We start from the raw sequence: 24128 nt of genomic DNA, 5'->3' as shown, positions 1-24128 counted from the left end.
CATTCTTAGTGCCTGGACCGACATTTGTAGCTTTAACTGCAAATACTGGAAAGAATAAAAACTCAATGTCAGTTGCCCAGGCTACCATCTTAAAAACCTGGAAATAGAAAAGTGAAGAAAGCCTGAAAGAATCAAGATGATGAAATGACAAAAATTAGTAAAATAGGAGGAAAGATAATTGGAGAGAAAACCTAAGAAAGTTGTTTTGTTTTCATTTTTTAAGAATCAAATTGAAATATACATGGTAAAACTTATGAAGAAATTGGTTTTTTGGTTTGGTTTGGATTTTTTTTTTTTTCTGTTTGTTTGTTTGTGTCTTTTGAAACAAGATTTCTCTGTGTAGCCTTGGCTGTCCTGGACTCACTTTATAGACCAGGCTGGCCTGGAACTCACAGAGGGCTGTTTGCCTCTTCCTCCCAAGTGCTGGGATTAAAGGCAGGTGCCACCATGTCCAGCTGAAGAACTTGTTTTTAAAAAGAAATACAAAAACAAATTACTGGTATCTGAATAGAAATTGAGACATTAACACAGATCCTTCAGACATTAGTGGGCAATATGGGAACTCACAATCAATTCTATGCCAGCAAACTTTGCAATACTAATGAAAGTGTTACTTGGAAAACTATAATATAATGAAACTAAAGTGGAAATGAGTAATGTCTGCGAAAGGAATGAAAGCTTAATAAGAAATCTTTCTCTAGGGACACTCTAGGCTGCACTGTGGCTTCACTCATGACTTACTCCTGGCATAAAAAGTCTTAGAACCAATCTCATATGGACTTCTTGTACAGAACAGATATGAGGAAACTGCTTCATCTCATGACACCAGGAGAAACATGATGCCAAGGTGTCACATAAAAAGAGAGATTACACGGCCACTGTCCTTCACGGCCATAGAAACTGAAACTCTAATCCAGTCCTCAGGGCGAGCCTAAGTGGGCGGGACAGACTACTCTGCACAGCCGGGCAGTCTCTTCCAGGACTTCAGAGGCGCACAACTCTGCAGCTAACAGTTAGCACTTAGCAAGCACTGTAACCTGTTATAGTGACAGCACAAAGAGAAATGACCGGGTGAACAGAGACAGCTCAATAGATGTGGTAGGATTTGGGACATTTCAAGGCCCATTCATGATTTCTAAGAAATTTTCTACAAAGTAGAAGCAGAGGGGAATGTCCTGGTTTTGTAAAAAGCAATAAGAAAGAAAGCTCAGTGCCGTGCCACCAGACTTCACAGAAAATAGCAAACATTTCCCTAAGATTAGGAGCACTTGAGAGATGTGAGAAGGAAAGAGGGACGAAAGGTGAATCAGGTGGAACAAAGCAGCAGGCCGAGCCACTGGGGAGGGAGGGATTGGAGCAGATCTCCTGTTACAGGTGTATCTCGGAGGAATGCGTGTCCTCATGCTGTGGACTTGAATTCTCCCTCAATACATCTAAGACTGTCACAAATAAGGAGCACTGCTGTCAGAACCAAGAAGGACATGTCACTTGGAGAGACAACCTCCCCACACAGCCCAGTTCTCTGAGAAGTTCACCAAAGGCTGCAGTGCTCAAGGGATGCTGGGAAGGAGCCTGGGGCTTTCAGCTGGATGCTGTGTTTACTGATTTCCTCCTGTGGGTGGGGATGGAGCTCAGGGCCTCACATGTGCTAAAGGCATGCTCTGCACTGAACTCCTCGCCCTCAGCTGCCTGCTTCACACACACACATACACACACACACACACATGCAGCCAGTGTTGGTGGTGGCTTGGGACCCAGACATGCAGGGTCTCACTGGTCCCTATATTGTGGTTTCAAATGGAAAAAACTCTCCTTTCAGGTCCTGAGTAATATTCACACAGTTCGAGCGGTGTGGCAGCCTAAAAAGCCAAAAACGTGGAGCTTTTCTCCTCAGGTAAGTAACCTGCTGAGGGAGATCCTTCACCTGTGAAGTGTAAGGTGCATCGAGGCTCCCAGAATCTGCTGCATGGAGCATGCAGTGTATAGGGCCCAGTGGAAATCTTTATAGCCTTTATTATTCTTTGCTGATCTTGGCAAGAGTCCCTCAGGCCCCTGACTCATTGAAGCTGTGACCACAGCCTCTCAATTGATTTCAGTTTTAGGACATGACCTTTCATGGAGCAGAAAGCAAGAAGTAAGATTAGGATTTGGATGTTTTTCAAAACGAAATCTTCCAATGTGCTAATGGCACTCGGGTATTTCCCTCAGATAGAAATCAAAGGCAGTGCTGCAGGGACTGGTGTGTTACACCCAGATCCTGTTGAAGCTGTGGTGAGGTTAGGGCTTCAAGCCCCTGAGTCAGGTTCACTCAGACGCTAGTGAGTCAAGGGAGTCTTTGGTTCTTGACAGTATTGTTTGTGGTTTGCTTTTTCCTACCTCTGAGGACTGATGGCACAGCGTTTACCTCCCTCCCACAACTAACTCCTTTGTTCCACTGCACCCTAGAAGCCCTTCTGTTCCCTCCCTCCTCCTGCATCAGGTCTCAGCACAAGACAGGTCAGGGAGCGGGCACAGGCTGTGCTGGAGGCTCAGCCACCTCACTTGATGTGACTTGTGTCCACACTGCTCTGTGGCACAGCTCCTCCAAGCCCTTTATTCCTCACACCGCTCGTCCTGTGGGTCAGACTTTCACCAAGTGCTCCCTCACCTCTGGCAATATGCAGCCTTAAAAGTTGGATTTCCTGTTTTTCCCAGGATGTGAGGATGAGCTATTGGGAGGAAAAAAATCTGAGTACTTTTCTTGGATGAAGCCGAGCACATCACATGCTCTGGTTATATGAGAGTTCACATGTGCACACACAGAGCACATCACATGCTCTGGTTATATGAGAGTTCACATGTGCACACACAGAGCACATCACATGCTCTGGTTTCATGGGAGTTCACAGGTGCACACACAGAGCACATCACATGCTCTGGTTATATGGGAGTTCACATGTGCACACACACAGCACATCACATGCTCTGGTTTCATGGGAGTTCACATGTACACACACAGAGCACATCACATGCTCTGGTTTCATGGGAGTTCACAGGTGCACACACAGAGCACATCACATGCTCTGGTTATATGGGAGTTCACATGTGCACACACACAGCACATCACATGCTCTGGTTTCATGGGAGTTCACATGTACACACACAGAGCACATCACATGCTCTGGTTTCATGGGAGTTCACATGTGCACACACAGAGCACATCACATGCTCTGGTTTCATGGGAGTTCACATGTGCACACACAGAGCACATCACATGCTCTGGTTATATGGGAGTTCACATGTGCACACACAGAGCACATCACATGCTCTGGTTTCATGGGAGTTCACATGTGCACACACAGAGCACATCACATGCTCTGGTTTCATGGGAGTTCACATGTGCACACACAGAGCACATCACATGCTCTGGTTATATGGGAGTTCACATGTGCACACACAGAGCACATCACATGCTCTGGTTATATGGGAGTTCACATGTGCACACACATCTGTGAACAGCAGCAGTATCTGCTCCGATGGACCCTGGCCTTGGACAGGACACAGGCAGGTCTTCGGTCCTTTAGAAATAGTGTAATAGAGCATACAGGATGTGTTTAGTCACAGCTCTGGAGACTGACTGATAGCTCTTTGCTTCTTTGCCTGTTCTAAGCAAAAAATAAATAAAAATAAAAAAATCAAATAAACAAACAAATCAAGAAGGTTGAAGGTAATTTCCCTGTCAACAGAAAAGCTAAATGTTTCTGCTTCCAATCATTCATATGTGAATCTGGTCCATCTACTTTCGAGTACATTTTTGCTTGTTTGTTTGTTTGTTTTATATTTGTCTACTTTAGCATATCATATGCTAAAACTCAACATGCAAAAGAAGGGCAGAGGGTGAAAGGGGCTTAAAAGAGAGAAGGGGGGTTAGAGAATGTGTCACAGAGGTGTGGGGGAAGGGGGTGCCCAGGCGGGCCCATGCCCAAGCGCCTCTTCCCCCTGAGGGACCACACGCACACAGACATGGTGTAGAATAGAGTTTATTCAGGGCAGGGTAGAGGATGGGAGTTAGGAAAAGAGAGAGAGAGAGAGAGAGAGAGAGAGAGAGAGAGAGAGAGGGGAGTGGAGGCCCCAGCCATGACCACATGGAGAGAGGGGGAGGGGAGGAGAGCCCAAGAGGGCCGCCGGAGAGGTGGGAGTGTGATAGGAGAGAGCAAAGAGCAAAGAGAGAGCGAGGAGGGGCAAGTAGTCCCTTTTATGGTGGGCCAGGTCTATGGGGCGGGCAAACCTGGCTATTGCCAGGTAAGTGTGGGGTGCAGCTTAGACAGAATACCAACAGAGGGTAGTTTGTAAGAGTCAGTACTCTCTACTTTGCAGGTCCATCCTGGGATCAAACTCAAGTCTTGTGGCCTGGCTGCAGGCCCTTTGCTCACTGAGCCATCTCTGTGCGCCCGCTCTCCCTCTCCCTCTATTACAGCTCAGTGAGCCCTTTGCTGATGAGAGCCCAGTGCACTCTTCCTGTCTGATAGTAACTTTGGCTTCCTTATCTTTCTAGGTCACTGGCATCTTGCCATGCTTGCTGGATGGTGACTGTTTTATCAGGTCCAATTCTTCAACTCCAGACCTCGGGATATTATTTGAACTTGGAATTTCTTACATTCGTAATGTATGTCAAAATTGAAAAACAAACTGTTCTAATGCACCAAAGGGGAACTGTTAGAACTGTATCTGATTTACAAGCAAAGTGATAGAAGCTGTGTTAGCTACGCTTGTGTTGTGGTCAAGCGCCCTGACAAAAGCGGCTGGGGAAAAGTTTACTCTGCCTCACAGTTCCAGGCCTCAGTCCCTCATGGCAGGGAAGTGCCAGGCAGCAGGAGGCCTAGGCTCACTGAAGCATCGCCAAGAGGGAGCGGACAGTGAACAAGGGGACTGGGCTGTGACCTCAAGGCCGCCCCAGTGACCCACCTCCTCCATCAGGGTCCACCCCTGATGGCCCTGCAACCAAAATCCCAAACAGTATACCACCTGGAGACCAGGCATCCAAACACACATGGCTTTAGGGGAAATTGACATTTAAGCCACAAGGAAGGATTTCTGTGTATCAGAAATTGAACTATGAAGGAACCAGATTGATGCTGACTCTCATTTTTTTAAAAAAAATTACATTTTATTTATGGGTGGGCACAGTATGGAGGTCAGAGAAAAATTGTAGGAGTCAGCCCTCTCCCTTCACTGTGTGGACCCGAGCCTCACACTGTGAGAACCTCAGCTTCGGCAGCCAGCACCTTGACTTGCTGAGCCTCTTTCCACCCTGGTTCTCATTTGCGTGTGAGAATGCTAAGTGTTAGGTAAGGTGGGGGGGGGGGGGGGTTGGCACATATCTCGTCAAAGAACTCCAGTTGCTTTTAAAGAACAAAATCTCATAAAGGCTGGGACTTCCCAGAGGTAATTACAAAGTCCTGAGGGCATTCTAGCACTGTCTTCCTGGAGCCCGGGCCACTAAATTTTGTAGGTCACAGTTCTTGCTCAGGGACTTGAGAGAACGGCAAGGGGACATGGGAAGTGTGCTTTAATGCTTGTCAGAGAAACACTGAGCCCAGCGGTGTGCACGCTCACCAGAGATTCCACATGTCCGTGCTCTCATCCCAGCATAGAAACTTGGCCTTGCAACTACACAGAGAGCTGTCACAGAAAGATCATGTTACCTTACTGCATGGTCCTGTGCATCTTTAAGATAGATTGGGTAGAGCATGAGAAGGCAGCTGAGCCCCACTGACTCCTGGCAATTGGCAGGGGGCTGAGGAAAGAGATCCTTGAGCTATTGATTCCTCTAGTCCATTCCCCTGTAAAACAAAGCTTCAAAATGCCACGTTGCATCCTGTGATTTGACACTGTTTCTAAACTGTATAGTACTGAAGACCTAGTGGTAACAGTCACCTCAGGGTGCGGTTCAAGGGACCTTTAAAGTGACTGTGATAAAGCAGAATTGTCATTTTGAAGTACCACCTTTAACATCTGACCAACAAGTAAAATGGAGCCCCGGCATGCGGCATTTTTTTTGTTTGTTTCTTTGTTTTTTGTTTTTTTGTTTTTTGTTTTTTTTTTTTTTTTTGAGGGCAGCTATGTGCTTAGAATGTGGTGTGTGCTCATCGAGCACTGGTCCGTGTGTTTGTTTTGTTTCACAGTCGACTGGTGAGAGGGGAGAGTTAAGCTGTGGCTGGGTGTTTCTTAAGCTTTTCGATGCCACCGGAGTTCCTATTCCAGCCAAGTAAGTGAGCTCACTGTTCCTCCCAAGTGAGTGACTTGTAGAAAATCCCTAGGCACTGTCTGCTTCAGGTGTGTTCTGTTAATACTTCAGCAAGTTTTGGGAAGAGGGCTTCTCATATTGATCTTAGTGTTTGAGGGAGCATGGGGAACAGTTCACATGCTCACCCTAGTGAGAAAGAAATGGTCCAGAGAATCCGTGTTTTAAAAGATGCTTGCCTGGGTTGTGTGCTGCGAACGTTCAGTCGGTAGTCCCCGTGGATTCACCACACTTCACTGTGCTCGGAATAGAATAGAGCCTGCTACATTCCAGAGAGATGGCGAGTCTGCTCTCCTCTGCCTTCCATAACAGCCAGGTCACTGAAACTGCAGTGGCAACAACTGTAAACAGATTGAGGCTGTAAGAGCAAGAAGAGACTGGGCCAATGCCTGTGTTACACGTACAGGGTGAGGAGATTGCCTCCCCATCTCAAAAACCAACAAGGAGATAGATAACCTCAACGTAAATAGGGGAAAATAAAGACCCAAGCCAAGGACATTAGCAGTAAGCTCCCAGGAGGGATACAGGGGCAGACAGCGGGGCAGACAGAGGGGCAGAGCAGAACTGAGATTCTGGGTGGGAAGTTCTCCCCTCTGGAGCTTTGGGCCCAGGTACTTATGGGTAATCGTTCAGGTTCCTTAACCTCTCCAGGTCTCAGTTTCCTCCATCTTTAATCTGGAGATTACTTCCTATCTCAAAGACTCATGTGAGGATTACTTTAGGCAACACCCGCCTCATGGTCTCCTCACCACTGGACAGAGATAAGAGTCCTGGCCGCCAGTTGTCTGACATCACCCTAGCAAGAAGGAGAAGGCATTTGTTATCACTGTGCCACTATGGAAACCCAGATTTCTTATAAATTTTTAAAAAATTATTTTATACCCAATATAAGATAAATGGTAATATATTGCATGGTAACTCAGGGTTATAGTGTACTTAGGACAGGAGATAAGTTGTCTAACTTTCCAGAAGTGGAGTCAGAACTGTTTTTAATCACTCCAGTGTGTGTTGTGCGAAGGAAGTTGCTGTTCATCGAAAGCTGTGTGGGTGGATGCAGGGAAACCTCTCTAGGCGTGCAGTGGGGAATAAAGGAGCCTTTATAGAGAAGTATGCTAGCTTCTCTCTGCATTTAAGTTACACGTCCACAGAAGAGAAGCTCCTGGGACACAGGGGCACCAGCTCAGACATACAGCACATACCTAGCAAGGGAGGGACGTGGGTACAGCTGAATCATGACTTCGTTGCAAGTAATGACTCAATACATTTGAAAAATAAAGGGTATCACTTACTGGCACGAATCATTAAAGTCAAATCATTTTAGTGACATCAGAACCTTCCTTCTCTCCATGTGGATACCACACCTCTTACAGTTTGTGCTTAGGAGAGTTTGTGTCTGTTGAGTTGCTACATCCTGGAAGAGCCAGCAGCTTGGTTCTCATTTACCCGTGAGTTTAGTAAGATGTCCATGAATACATGCTGAAAGCAGTCCCAGCAGAGTCTAGTTCACAAATGCCCATGACAAGGACCCATCGCATGTTCTGTTCTTTTCTAGAACATACGAACTTTTCTTGAATGGAGGCACTCCTTATGAAAAAGGTGTTGAAGTGGACCCTTCAGTGTCCAGAAGAGGTACAGCCCGTGTGTGTGACCCTCTCAGCTGCCTTCTAATTACCATGACCTTGCCACAAGCAAGCTAAAGGAGAAAGGTTTATATGGGTCTGCATTGCCGCAGGGTTCAGTCGGTGGTCAGTTGGTCGTATTGCTTTGGGTCTCTGTTGGCAAAGAACATCACGGCAAAGCATGTGGTAAAGAAGCCATTCATCCCTCAGTGGCTGGGGAGCAGCACAGAGGGGCAGCGCAGAGGGGTCCCTGCATATCCCTCATAGGCACAGCCCCAGTAGCCTGAATGCGTCCCTGAAGGCCCCACCTCCAAATGGTTCCACCACCTTCATAGCATTCAGGCCGGTGATCAGCCTTTAATATATAGGTGTTTGTTTTTTATGTATGTGTTTGTATGCATGTGTGTTTCTGCACTGCATGCATGCCTGGTGCCTGTGGAGGTCAGAAGAGGCTGTCAGGTCCCCTGGTACTGGAGTTACAGATGGTTGTGCACTACCATGTGGGTGCTGGGAACTGAACCAGTGTCCTCTGCATGAGCAGCCAGTGCTCTTATTCACTGGGCCATGTGCCTCAGAGCAGTGTCTAGAACCGTGTCACCCTCCCTTCCATAAATGAAGCAGGAGGGCAGCAGAGAGCACAGCTGCATCCTAACAAATACACTTCCCTTGGTCAAATCCTTCACGTGCCATCAGTGTGAGCACTCAGCCACCCTCATCTAAGCGATTATTTTGTTGACACCTCTGAGACTCTGAGTCAGGGATTGTGAAGAATAGGGACCCTGCCTCAGCTCCTTTTTGTTGGACACTGTGTTGATGCCTGGCTTAGTTGAGGTTTCTATTGCTATAATGAAACATGAGCAGAAGCAACTTGGGGAGGAAAAGTTTATTTGGTGTATGCTTCCACATGGTCTTCCGACATGGAAGGAAGTCAGGGCAGTTCAGGCAGGGCAGGAGCCATGGAGGAGGACTGCCTCCCGGGAGGAGGAGGGCTGCCTCCAGGCCTGTTTGTTCTCTCGGTTTGCTCACTTGCTTTCTTTTAAAACCCAGGACCACCAGCCCAGGAGTGGCACCACCCACAATCATCAATCCTTAATCATCAATCACGAATTAAGAAAATGCCACGCAGGCTTGCCTGCAGTCTGATCTTGTGGAAGTAGTCTCTCAGCTGAGGTTCCTATCGCTCAGATGACTCTAGCTTGTGGCAAGTTGGCATAAAACTGCCAGCACAATACTTGACAGATACAGAATGAACAGAATAAGCTAATCCAAAGGATGCAGATTTTTGAATACATGCCAAGTTGCTCTCACTCTGCCCCCCAAAAAACACGGTGCCCTTAATACCATCCACCCAGCAGTGCCCTGGAGAAGTAGTGACATGGGAAGTAAGACAGATATGGCCCTTCCTCATAGAGTGCAGCCAACAGGCATGCAGCACTCCTCCACTGTCCAGGTGAAGGCATGATGCTCCGGATCATCCCCAGTTCCAGTGCCTACAGTGTCCCGCAGTGCCCCACAGTGTTCCACAGTGTCAGTGCCTGCAGTGCCCCACAGTGCCAGTGCCCACAGTGTTAGTGCCTTCAGTGTCTGCAGTCCACAATGCCTGTACCCACAGTGCCAGTGCCCCACAGTGCCAGTAGTCCACAATGCCAGTGCCCACAGTGTCAGTGCCCACAGTGCCAATCAGTGCCCACAGTGCCAGTGCCCACAGTTCCAGTGGGAGTCTGGCTTTGGAGAACAGACATGGAGTCTAAGGATCTGTTGGTTCCATCTGGAGCCAGGCATGTTTTATCAGCTCCCTTCATGCCACAGAGCATCTGTCACAGTGGCTTGTGAGGTGCCCTCTAGAGACACATTCATATTCATGTCAAGACAGGCTTGCAGAAGCTGGGCGGGTGACCACTGCCTTTCATGCGGTCCAGCTCCACTGGCAATGTGTTTGAATGAACACCATCCGAAGGACTTAAACTCTGACTCTGTATTCCTGATGTTTTTGTAGCACAGGGCAGTGTTTTCCGTCAGATGATAAGCGTGCGGAGGCAGCCTCAACTTCTGGTGAAACTTCGGTCTCTGAACAGGAGGTCAAGGGCCATGCTCAGGTAGGTAGCTGGCCTGACCTTTTGGGAGAGGGTGGGGATAAGTGGGAAGGAGTGCTTGCTTGTCTTCTGTCATCTGCTCTCACCTCCTTGAGTACTCTGCTAAAAATTCACACAGGCAATGCAGTAGCATAAAGCTTAGATTTGCTTCCTCTCCACGTAGCTCAAATGTGGATGTAAAGCCCGAGGCTCGGCTGAGTGAGTGGTTAACAGCACTGGCTGCTCTTCCAGAGGACCAGGGCTGGATTCCAGCACCCATGTCAGGCAGCTTACAGCCATCCATAAATAGTTACCAGGGGATCCAATACCCTCTTCTGGCCTCCACCTCTCTCTCTCTCTCTCTCTCTCTCTCTCTCTCTCTCTCTCTCTCTCTCCCTCTCTCTCTCTCTCTCTCTCACACACACACACACACACACACACCTATATTTTTAGGTATAGATGGCACGTTAGATCATTTATATGCTCTCGAATAGGCGAGGCCTACCGGTGTGTAGTCCTGTGCTCAGGGGTCTTCTTATTTTCTGTGTCTAGTTTAGGAAGCTCTAGTTCATGTGTAGTAAAATCCCCTTTTTAACAAGCAGCTCTGAGTCTTGACAGATGTTCATGGTGATGGATGTTACAGTTCATGCAGGCAAGAGGGAGAACACCCCATTCTTTCTATCTCTTTAAAAAGAAGAAGAAAAGAGTTCTCTCATGTCTATTGACAATGAGTACCACAGCCCCAGCCTCAAGCAGCCACTCATATACCTTTCTCCTCAACACTTCTATGTTTTCCAAACCCTCATAGTGGTGCTGGGTAGACTTGGAATCTGGCTTCTTTCACTCAGCGCGATGCACTGGAGGCCCATGCATGTTGCGGGCCCGTTAGTAACTTGGTCCTTTTTGTTTTGGCTTGTCCATGCATTTGCCTGATGTTCTAGATCTGGTCAGACAGTAATGAAGCTTCTCCAAATATTTGAATATGATATTTGCATACAGTGCATATGTATGCACTTCTTATGGGTAAAAATGCCTGCAAATGGGATTGCTAGCTTATAGAGCATTGCTTTAACTTGATAAGAAGCTGTCAGACTTGTTCATTTACCCTGTCACTAGCAAAGCAGGAAAGTGTCACTTACTCTACATTCTTGACAGCACCGATATTCCATGGGGGAAAGGGGTAGTAGATCATTCTAAATTTGAGGAATGTTTACCCCGCATTATTTTACCTGGAATTTCCTCAGGAAGATTGAATCTACTTAAGTGATATCTCAGATCTACCAGTGCCTCACTCAGTACCCTGTAGTCACGGGAGTACCTCTCTCAGAATCTCAAACTTTAACAGTATCAGCCCTATAAAGCTGTAATAGGGTTTAATGAAAGGAAACATACAAAAACACTTAGCCCATATTTATGTGTGACACACTCAGAAACCTCGTGCTGCTCTCAGTATGTGCTAGCATAATTATTTTATGCATAGATAAATGTAAATGTGATTCCAGGATTTGTTCAAATGAGCATGTCTGGTAAAAATCAGACATTGTCTTTAAATAGGCCTTGAAGGGTTGAGGGATGAAACCATGGGAGAAAGGCATACAGGGCAGAGCCTGCTGCCGAGGCCTGCCCTGCCTGCCCTGGCCCACAGTCATCAGGAAGCAGGGAAGAGTTGCCAGCGAGATGGCTCAGCAGATAGGGGTGCTTGCCGCTAAGCCTGAGCGCCTGAGTTTGATTCCCAGGGTCAAGAAGGGAGAACCAACTCCTAAAAGTTTCCTTCTGCCCCTGCCCCCCACACAAGTGAATAATATACTTTAAATTGCTTTTAATGAAGTAGGGAAGTGAAGGAAGGCTTGGCCTGCCCTCAGAGCATGGCTGCTTTCAGTCCAGGTTGTGCTGAAGTGTGAGGTATGCTTTCCAGTTCAGTCTGTCAGCAGCCATTAATAATGTGTTCATGGACACTATTTATCTTGGCTTTTTTTTTTTTGTCCCTAGATATTCATAAAGCCTCTAATCTACCCTCCCCCTTTCTTCATCTTGAAAACTTGTTCCTTTTCATGGATTGGAGAACAAGAGTCTCACAGTAGCAGGCTTTGTAAGAGAAAGCCCAATCCTGTCCTCATTCTCCTGTTGCTCACCTGTGGCCAGGCCTGCAGAGCTCCCAGGCAGCTGTCAGGGACAGCTCTTAATGCTGCTTTCTCGACTCAAACACTGCTTCTCAGATACTCTCCACTTTCTCAAGATCAAACTGGCCATCTGTCTGAAACTATGAACACTGCCCTGTGTTGTAGGGCCATGGGCAAAAGTCCGTAGTCCCTGTCCTCCTGACCTCAGGGACCAGTGAAGTATGTGTTACACGCATCTCACAGTAGGCACAGAAATAGATGTGTGTCATGATTTCCAAGTAGAGCTCTTCCTGCGTGGGTCCTCTTGTGCGTCTCTAGGACTTCATGCCTGTTGTCCCCAGCCTGTCCTGCCTCTCTGCTGTGTTCTTTTCTTTTAGAGCCCCATCTTGGTTAGGGTTTCCATTGCTGTAGAGAGACACTATGACCAAGGCAGCTCTTATAAGGGCAAACATTTAATGGGGGCTGGCTTACGGGTTCTAAGGTTCAGTCCATTATCGTGGCAGGAAGCATGGCAGTGTGCAGGCAGACACGGTGCTAGAGAGGGAGCTGAGGGGTCACATCTTCCGAAGGCAACAGGAGAAGGCTGTCTTCCAAGCAGCTAGGAGGAGGGTCTCAAAGCCCACTCCCACAGTAACACACTTCCTCCAACAAAGCCACACCTCCTAACAGTGCCACTTCCAGGGCCAAGCATATTCAAAGCACCACAGACCCACCGACTAAAGCTGTATCTTGAAATAGCTGTTCTACTTTGAGCACAGTGTCGGTGTGATCTAAGAACAAGCTGGCTCTCACAGAAACCAGGCCATGGACTTTCTGGGGCCAAAGGATTATGGACTGTGAGGCCCGTGCTATGGATGTAGCGTGAGAGGCTGGGCACCAACATGTGAGCTTTACACAGTTCTCTGAGCTTCCACACCAGGGAAGTGAAGGCAGGGATGGCCGGCATCCTTACATCCCCGACAAGCTACTTCTCCAAGGGTGGGAGAAGAAGGGGAGCAACGCCCCCACATTATTCACCTCCATTTTAGAGGTATAGTCCTCTTCTAGCTCCACTTGACCCTGCATTACCTTCACCTGTGTTTAAGTACGGTTCTCTTCTGCTGGATGGCGAGAGATACTCTGTGGGGCTTTGTCTATTATGCCAAAGAGCACACAACAGTGGAGGCCTGGTCACTGGTGAAAAGCCAAGTCTGAATTTTCATGTGCCTATTTTCGCCCAGCTTTCTTGTGGCACCTCACCCATCCAGCATTTCTGCATATGCCCTAGTCATCATCTGTATCTCAGAAGATGGGAAAGTGCAAAGAACAGACCCATGGCTTATACCAGTTTCTTTGCACAAAGAAGGGCCCTGCCCCCAGGCCCATAGCCTCAGTTTGTGGTGAGCCTGTCATGTGATGTGATGGAGGCTCTCTGCATCAACACCTCTCTCTCTCTCTCTCTCTCTCTCTCTCTCTCTCCCTCTCTCTCCCTGTCTCCCTCCCTCCCTCCTTCCCTCCTCCCCCCTTTCCTTTTCTTTCTGAGATAGGGTTTCTCTACTAATGTATCTCTGGTTGCCCCGGAACTTACTAATGAAGTCTAGGCTGGCCTTGAACTCACTGAGATCCACCTGCCTTTGCCTCCTGAGTGCAGATGTTAAAGGCATGCTCCCCAACACACACCTAGAGCCATCTTCCAAAGGGACTTAACTTGACTCGGTTTGACCAAAGTCACACTTGTGAGGTCCTGAGGAGAGAACTCACGCTCAGGCCCTTGGAGTCCTGAATGAAAGGAAGCATTTGCCAGAGCAATGGTCTGTGTAAACTCCTACAGTTATTTCCCTTTGTCTGTGTGACACATTTCCACCCCTTTCTCTCTTTTACTTACATTTCATTCATGTTACTCTTGATAAAAATAGAGTAAGACTGTTACTGCTGGGGCCCGTTCATCACACCCCTCTGTTCCCGGTTCATTGATCCTCAGGTGAAATTGGAGCAAAGCATTTTTTCACTTCTTCAGCTCAGCCCCTAGTAGCTTAGAACTTTCTGGTCATCTTAGGTTTGGAAAAAAGTAGGTAGTTTCTAAGAAACAAAGTGAAATACCATTGCCTCTTGTAGTAGGGAGGTAGAAGGAATGGAGCACCCACCCTGAAGGAGCACCCACCCTGAAGGAGCGCCCACGCCTAGCAAACAGATGGAGCAGGCAGATCTGTAGGAAAAAGAGGGGGAAGTGTGGGAGGAAGGTTCCACCTCTTCCCCTGGCAAAATCACTGACAGATCTTCAGCATGAGCCAGTACTTGGCATACCTCAGAGCACTGCCCGCAGAGACCACAGCCAGATGTAGGCTACCCTTAGGAGTCACAGCATGCCCTCATAGGGCGTGGTGGCATCAGGGCACCATAAGTGCTCCTCAATAGTCGGACATGAAATCTACCTTGAATTTTTACCAAATCAGGATTTTTCTGTGCTCAGTTCAGTGAGCCAAACAGTGCCTATGACTAAGAAAGACAGCCTAAGGGGGGATAGGGAGTGGTCAGGGATGGTCGACTGCCCTCCGTGAAGCTAGTTACTGTTGCTCCTGCACACCAGCCTAATGGCCTCATTCATCTCTTCTTTCAGTCAGCTGGAAGCCTGAACTTTACCTGGGTGATCATTTTCCCTTGTAAAATTGACTAGATATTAAAATAAGAGATTAATTATAAAAATTGAAGCCACCTTTGTAACCTTTGAAATATGTTTGTCTTGAGTCTAAAGTAAGACTCATATTGTTGGATTTAGCTTTTTAAATTCTTGCTTCCAATCTATATATTTTAATTGGGGAGTTTTGATCTACTTGCATTTAATGTAGTTGCCCATGTGAGTGCCGTCATTTCGGCATTTGTTGCTTTTTTTCTGTATGTCTTATAGCTTTGTTTTTCATATTCTTCCATACTGTTTTCCTTCCTATTTCTTTTGTTTTGTTTTGTTTTGCCATTGACACTTGATTTCCTTTGCTTCCATTTTTATATAGTCTTTAAATCATGAATATTTGTTTGTGCACTCTTGTGTGCATGTGTGTGTTTACCATGAAGATTACATATTCCACCCCAAAGTTATAATAATCTATTTTGAATTGATACCATCTTCAATATTAAAATCTTTTTTAGCCTTTGCTATGTATTAGACATATATTAAATGCTACAGTTGCTTCATTTTAATCCTTTCAGTAACCTGAAATTTGGGTGTTAGGTGTGGCACCCTACAAATAAGGAAACAAAAGCACACTGAGAGTGATTAATTAATCCCTGGTCAGACTGCTAGGAAGTAGCAAAGTCAGAATTCAGTTCCGGTCTGTCACGCCTCCTGAGTCCCACCCAGCCCATGAACAGTCTGAACTGGCATTTCCTCCTCGTCCACCACATCAGACTTGGCAGCCACATGTTTTTGTTCAAGCTTGTAGGTCACTAGTCACTTTCCAGAACAAGGCATTAATGACTTTATTTGACATTTAGTATGGGTGTGTGCACTAGCACGGAAGCACAAGCATGCAATACAGTGCTGAGAAATAAAATGTAATCTGAGGCAACTAGTAATCTCTGGTTTAATGTGACCAAGTTGGGGTGTAAGTTTTCCTTTAAACTGTAAAGTCTTTTTTTTTTCCAATAATAAAGTAAAACTTGTTCATTCAAGTAATACACAGAAGAAAAAACCCAGTAGGTTGGGTTGGGTCTCTTTAATGACTGTCTTTCTTCCCCTGCTAGTCTGCTGCCAGAAACCCTGGTGGGGAGCATGTGCTCTGCTCATTTACTGATATTTTACCGACAAATTCTTGGAGATGTGCTCCTGAGAGACAGGACAAGCCTGCAAAGTGCTGGTAAGTTTAAGGTATTTCCTGCATGTTGATGCTGCAAACCCTTGAAGGTGTGAGTCCTGGGTCAGGTCATGTCTCCTGCCTACAGATGTGGCATACGGAATAAGACCACTAAATAGCCTTGGGGTGACACACCAACTCGGAGCAGAGTCGTGAGCTCACACCTGGTCAGCTCATCCCACACTCAGCCTCCTCGTTTCCATCCATGTGAAAACAGTTTCCTTTTCAGTTTTGAAATTATCTGTTCTCACCTGTGACCCTTGTAATGTCGCCTTTTCAGGAAGAAACCAGTCATCCCAAATAACTATTCTTAACACAATGAAGTGTGCCCATAGGTCAGTTACAAGTCAATAAATCAAATAGTCACAGTTTCTATGCCTATTTTTAGTCTTACACTTTCTCTTTAAATTAATTTTTATGTATGAGTTCATGTCTGCACGGGTGTGCAGGAGAGGCCCGAGGTTAGTGTTGGGCGCCTTGATTCCTTACTCTCTACCTCATTCACTGAGGGAGGGCCTCTCGGGTGAGCCCAGAGCTCTCCCCTACAGCTCGACTGGCTAGCTCTAGGATCCACTCTATACTGGAACATTTATAGGCTGCTATACCCAACTGGCATTTGTGCGGGTTTCTGGGGAATCCAGACTCCAGCCCTCATATTTGTATAGTGCCTGCACTAACCATTCAGTGACCTCCTCAGTCCTTGTTGTTTGTTTTGAGTTCAAAAGTTTTTTTCCAAGTAAAATATTTTAAAATAATTTAAAAAAATACACAAGCTGTCATACATGAATGAACTCTACAAGAGGTATGCACGTGCTATAAGAGCTTAGCTCTAAAGTAAAAGATCTTAATTCTGCCGTGTATCACCCATACCCTAGACATCAGTAAGTATCCAGATGCCCACTTGCTGTGGATAGCCCTGGTGTTGTATTTTGATGCTAATTCTACTCTCTGGAAGGGGCTGTCACAGTTTCCATGGCTGGAAACGAGGAGGCTGAGTGTGTAGGACTGAATCACAAACAGGTGCCTTGTGAACCTTCTCCCCTCCTTAACTTTTCAAATAAAGGCTAGAGCCTGCGATTGGGCAGGGGGAGGGAAGGGGGAGCTGGAACGTTTGGGAGAGCAGAGAGAGGGGAGGAGGGAGGACCACAGAGGAGGTGGAAGGAGAATGGAGAGAAGCACATGGCTTGGAGAAACCCTCATAGCTGGGAATAGAGTGGTGTCGTGGGAGATGTGCCCAGTGTAGGCGTGTAGCTTCTATTCCAGTTAATTGAGTTATGGTTTCTTTAACAGGGCCTTTTTGGGTTGGAGATTTACTGCAACACCCACTGCCTGCTAGGTATATGATGTTGTGCTATTGTGTGGCAAATGGGAGAGGTTTGGTTGTACTCAACCTAATGGGGCAGCCAAGTTTCAAAGCAAAATGAATGACATGAAGAAGCCCTCTAGCTTTTTAAAATAAATGATCATAAAGAAAATGGAGGAAACAGTCACCATAAGACCTGAATTATTATGCACCAAGAAGAGAGGCTTCATGAGCAGATAATATCAAAGATGAAACCTGAGCAAGAGATTAGACACTTGGGGAGATGTGTGAGAGACTCCTTTCTGATTAGAGTCACTGGTGTGCCTGGAGACCCACCGCAAGAAAATGTCTCTGTGCTAGTGAGAGTGAACTTGAGGGTAGCAGGCATGGATGGGGTTCAGGAGCAGGACAGCATGGTGAGGCCTTACACTGGACAATCACATTCCTGGTTAGAACAAGGTCTGCATCCCCAGTAATGTAAGAGATCAAAGTCTAAAGCTGCACAGAAACACCCAAAGAAATATTTGCAATGCCGGGAAGTGATCCGTAAGCTCTCGCCATCAGTTGCCCTTGGATTTAACAACTAGGAATCTTCACCTGCACCAGGGCCCAAGTGCAGATTTGCTGGCTATTCTCGAAGGCAAGGAGGCTGTTCTAGATGGTTCTCCACTGAGGCACAGTGTGATGGAATATGTTGCACTTGGCATTTAAGAAACAAAGCTACCATTTGAATGTGTCTTTTCTGAAATTAGTACCTTGCATTGTGACATTATTAAGAGGAAGAGCCTTTGAAAAGAATCAGGCCGAGAGTGCCACCCATGACTCTTGAGTGGACTTAGGCATCTTTGTAGAGGGCTTGATACCAGGAATTCACACTGTCCTTCCAATTCTTCCACCCTCTCTTATACAGAATACCCAGTATGACCACCCTCATTGGAAACCTCATTTCAGAATTTTCTGGGATAGGAGGTAGAAACACAGATATTAAAAAGAACACCTTCGAGCCTCTGAACTCTCCTGGAGGCCAAAGTGTATAAAAAGTGTTATCAGCAAATAATTGGTGAAATAATTTTAACCTGATTAGGTAACACTGAGATCAAATACAGTAAAGTAGGAATGAAGTTTGACTCTTCCTGTTGTGTGTTTCAGATTTAATCAGTCATCCTGTGCTGGCCACCTTCCCTCTGCTCCTGGAGCAGCCTGACGTGATGGATGCCCTCAGGGTAGGTAGCACGGACCACCATGGAAACCTGCTGCATCCAGTGTTTCCCAGTCCCTGTTTGTTGTCTAGCTAACCCGACCTCACACCACCACCCCCAACATGGTGACTATTACTCCCCAGGGGCTACCTTCTCTGCTGCAGTGACAGGGGACTGGGAGCGGAGCATTGTACTTTCTTGACTGTTACAGTCCTCCATGTAAGATGCCCGAGAGGGTGGTACTCGAAATGAAACTCCAGAACGCTCCACTGGATAAGTCTGCCAAGCTTTCAGAAGAGTTGGGGTATACATACCATCTTTAGTTTAATTCAGAATACTGCGCTCTCTGAAACAGCAACTGGATAATAATGTGAACAGTTTGAAATCTCTGATCTTCATCTGAATTTAAACTTCCAAAGTCACTATTTTAACGTTTCTCAACCTGAAACACTGGGGTCAACAAAGGGAAGCCTTGTGTCCGTGCCAGGCTTATACGTAGATAACATGGTGAGTGCCGGGGCCACGTCTATTCTGGGGACCTCAAAGGTTTAGTGAAGGCCACAAATGACAGAACTCTCTCATTAAAGATCCTCAGGTGAGGGGGATCTAACAAAAGGTGAGGCCAGGCCTAACTGCTGACAGGGATGCTGTCACGGGTGGGGAAGGGTCAGCAGAAACCTTGCGAGGCAGATCGGATCCAATTTGGCATGATATATGTGGAGGGGCCAAAGGTATCCAAAATCAGAGGCTGGCGGTGGAGAAGAAGGCAGGGAGTAATTGTGACCGGGAAGTTTGCCTGGAGGGTGATTCTTCTGGCAGTGCAGAGCCATAGCCACAGCGGCACATGTCCAGGACTGTGGCCATGTCAGCCGGACTTGACGCTACGAGAGCACTCATACTGCCATGAGACAGGAGGCACAGGTTCCCTGTTACAGGATGTCTTGTCTCATAGGTAAAAGAATTTTAAAGCAGTCCCAGAAGGAAACTTGAGGACAATTTTATTGTGTTTTACAACAGAACAAGCCTAGTTTCATCTTGGAGCCCAAGAAACAAAGCCTCAGGAGCAGCAAACTGAAGATGATGGCAGATGGGGGAGGAGGGAGCTGGGAGAGGGAGGGGGCAGCTGTGCTTTTCCAAGTCAGAGGTCAAGAAAGCAGGCAGGCCTCACAGGGCAGGCAGGTCTGAGAAGCAGCCTTGAGTAGGGTGTCTTTAAAAAGAGGGTTGTTTCTCAACCTGGTTCCCTTCCAGTGTGACTCCATCCCATAGCTACCTACCCAAGGGGGAAGGCTGGTGAAGGCAGGGCCTGTACTCTCCTAGAACCATTTGGAATGAATAGCTTTCTCTGTTGTCCTTTGTCTTTGCAGGAAAAGGTAGGGGACTGACTGACCTTGGGCTTTTCACTCTCTGCCTCAAGAGCCTGTTCATGTCTGTTCGCATTTCATTAGCCAGAACCAGTCATGTGCTCTGCTTAACTGGCCGGGAGCTGGGAAAGATAGGCATCTGCTTGTACTAGAAGGGAAGGGGTGGGTCTGAGTGAGGTGGTAGTGGCCCCCAAGTCCCTCTGTGTGAAACCCCCCATTGTTTTCTGTGGACTAAAAGTTCAGGTCAAGTTTCCACACGGACTGACAAACAGTGGGCAGTTTTACAGACAGAGTCTAAGTAAGTAAGTAATGCTCACATCAAGCCATAGTGTTGGTTAAGATTTACATTATGAAGTATGTAAGTGTCTGGGTTTTACTCAGCTAAGTTCACTTTATGGTTGGTGTTTTAATAATGACACCTGACTGTCGTAAAATGCTGTGGCTCTGAAGGGTTCTCTCAGCCTAGAGACAGTAGGTGCAAGTTAACAGGGTGGGATGCCGCAACCCCTGGAGGCAGAAACAACCTGGCCATACAAACACTTCATGGTCAGCCCATCCACATCCTTTCTCCAGGGGTTGTACAGGGTCCCTGTATCAGCACAATGTGGCCTTAGACACCTATGGGCTGTCTACCCAGATAGAGTCAGGTACTAGTAGGTATCTACAAATCCACACAAAACCAGTCCTGCACTGTCAGCCTGGAGACAGGGGAATTCACCCAGCCTTACTTGCGAACTGCCAGGGAACTGCTTTACCAAGGTCTTTAGTTCATCCCTGTGTGGGATCTCTGGTCTCTAGCTTCTCTGTTTAAAGAAGCTTTTGTGAAGCCTGTGGAAATGTTTACTTGCAAATCGACTTGTCTTTCTTATCCGTGTCACCGGTGTGGCAGGCAGAGTCACTGGCGTAGGGGACTTGGCAGGACTTCCTGTTTCTTTTGCTCTCTCACCTTGGAAGCTCGCAACAGTATCAGCATCTGGGCATTGTGTGTACTTGGCATGGGGTGGGGGGTGTTGGACCCATTCTTTTTATAAGTTGGCTATAATAACCACAAGTTTCTGAGGTGTCCTTCACAGATGTGCCTGCTCTCCCTGTCAGGCTGGTTCTGGGTTGCTGGCAGTAGATGCTGTCAACAGTGTGGCCTCTTTCGCATTAGATGCTGTGCAGCTATCCCGACCTGCCCATAGCTTTAACTACAGGGTGAAGCTGCAGAAGGTGTTGCCAGGACTTGTGAGTGCTCTGACTAATACAGCATTGCTGTTCTCTTCTGTAGAGTTCCTGGGCTGAGAAAGAAAGCACACTAAAGCGATCGGAGAAGGTAACTGGGTTTTTCACACTGACCTCGAGACTGATTTCTCACGTGTCCTAACAAGACCTCTGTTTCTGTGAGGCAGCCTAAGATGTAACCCCTTCCTTAGCTAACCTATGTCATTGTGCTCACAGACATGGTCCAAGAAGGCAGCATGTATACTTCTTAATGTAAAAGTCTCCTAAACAAGCCAGGCATTTCAGATCCCCGAGTTCTACTTAATGAAGAAGTCTCTAAACTAGTCTTACAGCCAGCTAGCCCATGCCCTCTGTTTTTAAAGCCCTTGAGTTCTCTCACACACATCAAGTGAAGAGGAGGGAGAGGAGAGCTGGCCCGAGGGGTGGATACACTGAGTGGGTACCTGGTCTGGTTTATACTGGTCTACACTGCAGGAGAGGCCTGGGCTAATTCAGCAAGCCTGGCCTTGACCAGTGAGGTGGAATGTCACCGCCACAATCCAGGACTCAGACATTTTCTGTTTAGGACCAGGAAGTGACTTCAGACAGGTTTTGTAAGGCACATTGTCTCTCCCATAGAGAGAGAGCTACTGTTATCAGTAACAAGCAGCATAGGTGACAGGAGAATCCAAAGCTCTAACATTTCTATAAACGTTTGTTAATGAACGAGACAGAGGCCACACTGGGCTCACGTTCTCTGTTCTCTACTTCATGATCTAACAGGTGTACCCCAGCCCTTGTGTCACACATGCCCTGGGATAGCTGTGGGTGTGGCCCACCATAAAATTGGGACTGTACTTAGAACACTTTGGAAAGTATTCTTAGAAATTTTCTTTTGAAAAATTTTTACATGGCTTTCAAGTGTTAACTTTGTAGAGAACATATATTGTCACAGTGTCAAAAGATTGAACACACCTGAAAGTGTTGTTTACAAGAAATGTAGTAGAAAAAAGAAAAGAAAAAGCCTAAACTTCAGAGCAGGAGCAAGAATTACAGCCTGGGCTTCCAGCAACACTGCACTTTACCCAATCTGTAGGTTCCAGACCTTTCTAGAATAACAGCTGCCTCATATATATGGTGTACCTGGCACTCTCCATGTGTGCAGCCGGCTGTGTGGAGTCCTCTGTGCTCAGCTCCAGTGCCTCTGAGATCCCACCCAGCCTGTTGGCCCTAGGCTGGGTGGGTCCTCCCATTATCTGGGGAGCGTCTGCCCACGGGCCAATGAGCCTCCACTCCTCACCAGTAGTCTGTCTCCTCTGCTTGGGCCTCCTTTCTCTAGATCTCAGAGTACTTGCCACTTCTCTTCTTTTTTGTAGATAACGACTTAGTGTGTAGCCCTGGCTGGCCTGGATCTTGTTAAATAGACCTAATTGACCTCGAACTCACACAGTCTGCCTGCCCTTGCCTCCTGACTGCTGGAATTAAAGGTGTGCACCACCATGCCCAGCCCTACTTCTTTCTGGAATTGAAGCAATTGGCAGATAATAATCCAGCTAAGTCTACACAGCCACTTTGCATTGTGTGGTGTGTGTGTGTGTGTGTGTGTGTGTGTGTGTGTGTGTGTGTGTGTGAGAGAGAGAGAGAGAGAGAGAGAGAGAGAGAGAGAGATGTCACTACAGTAGATTGACACCCTTTGGTTTTCTTGACAGAAGAAGATGTGACACTCTAAGTGGGGCTTAGGAGACCCTGCTCTCACAGAGCCTCTGCAGAGTTCTTAGGGAGAACTGCTCAACTCCACCATGACTCTCAGTCTCTGAGCACATGCAACCCCTGCCAGCTCCTCTGCCCTCTCTTCAGTGGCTTTCAGCCAACAGCTCACAGGATGTTATACTTTGAGAGCAGTGATGCCAGGCTATTGATAGTTCTTTTGTGGTGATGTTTCCCCAGAGAGACAAAGAGCTCCTGAAGGCTGAGTTCCTCCTGGTCTACCATGACTGCGTGCTCCCCCTTCTGCACTCTACACTGCTGCCCCCCTTTAGGTGGGCGGAGGAAGAGACAGAGGCTGCGAGATGGAGAGCCATCGCTGACTTCCTCAAGCAGAGCCGAGAGAGTGAGGGCTCCCTGAAGGCTCTGCTGGCACCAGATGGAGTCCACAAACCATTTGACCTTTCGGAGCAGACCTATGACTTCTTGGGTGAAATAAGAAAGAACTCAGGCTGATGGCGGCCGTGGCTCCAGTTTCCGCTGGATCCAGTGAGCTCCCCAGGGTGACTTGCCTTAAACAACAGAACCAAAAGAAGCAGACTGGTTACAACGAAGTCATATTCTTCTGTGTGCAAATAATATTTTCAAAGAACTATCTAATAATTTGATTGCGTGTAAAACAATAAATTTTATAAGGAATATTGTTATACCTAAAATTGTTTTTCAAAACACCAATTACTTAAGTGTCAACCTGAAGATGTAGATGTCTATAAAAGCAGTTTTTAGCAAAGTTTGAACTTGTGATTGTCCAAGAAAGTGAAAATATAATCCACTAACTGGGAAAAGATATTTCCAAGTCATAAGACTGATACAAATGTAATACCAAGGGTAGAGCTTGGTAGCAGAGTGCTTGTCTCGTTCATGCAAGGCCCTGGGCTCCAATCCCAGCACTGCAAAGACAGCCTAATATGCAGGATATACAAACTGCTGAATGTTGCTAATGATATTTATAGGCTATTCAGAGAAATTGTGTTGTTAATCATTTAATTCAGTCTGATGTTTGGATTGTTTTACCCTTGGTTAGAACAAATGAAGAATCATTGTCTTTTAAAGTTAATATAAAAAGTCCTCTGTCAAAATGAATTTTTTCCCACATTGAAGAGTGGGGCTAACGTGGCTTTTCATAGAACACCTAGGTCTTAGTGCATTTCAGTTACACTCTCAAATGATGCCAAATGTCTCAAACCTTTATTGTTAACAATAGTAGCACCAGGTATCCCTTGGGTGCCTGGCCATGCTGTTGGACGACCTGGGTAATAATGAGTGCCAGTTGGCATTGCTGTGTACCTGATCATGTTTGCCAGGGGTCCACATGAGCTAAGTGGTCCTCTGAGCTACTGTGGGATGCAGGTTCTAATCCGTAATACTGTTGAAGAA

At 46.7% G+C, this 24128-nt stretch overlaps 1 protein-coding gene across 4 annotated transcripts in view; it reads left to right on the top strand.

Moving 5' to 3' along the window:
• Nphp1 (nephrocystin 1) overlaps positions 1-23810 on the top strand; it is a 50835-nt gene extending 27025 nt beyond the window's left edge. For 2 of the 4 annotated variants that reach the window (XM_052183554.1, XM_052183553.1), the window contains exons 12-20: positions 1820-1894; positions 4535-4645; positions 6165-6247; positions 7836-7912; positions 9899-9998; positions 15812-15924; positions 18374-18447; positions 21055-21099; positions 22935-23810. In XM_052183554.1, the coding sequence (XP_052039514.1) occupies positions 1820-1894; positions 4535-4645; positions 6165-6247; positions 7836-7912; positions 9899-9998; positions 15812-15924; positions 18374-18447; positions 21055-21099; positions 22935-23207 (951 nt within the window). In that variant the 3' untranslated portion in view covers positions 23208-23810. The remainder of the gene's footprint in view (positions 1-1819; positions 1895-4534; positions 4646-6164; positions 6248-7835; positions 7913-9898; positions 9999-15811; positions 15925-18373; positions 18448-21054; positions 21100-22934) is intronic. The other 2 variants (XM_052183552.1, XM_052183551.1) reach the window with 1 other exon arrangement.
• Positions 23811-24128: the final 318 nt, after the last annotated feature.

This window comes from Apodemus sylvaticus, chromosome 5, assembly GCF_947179515.1.
Source record: "Apodemus sylvaticus chromosome 5, mApoSyl1.1, whole genome shotgun sequence".
NCBI lineage: Eukaryota > Metazoa > Chordata > Mammalia > Rodentia > Muridae > Apodemus > Apodemus sylvaticus.
Note: the sequence above shows the minus strand (reverse complement) of the source record. Positions and strands in the feature narration are given on the sequence as shown.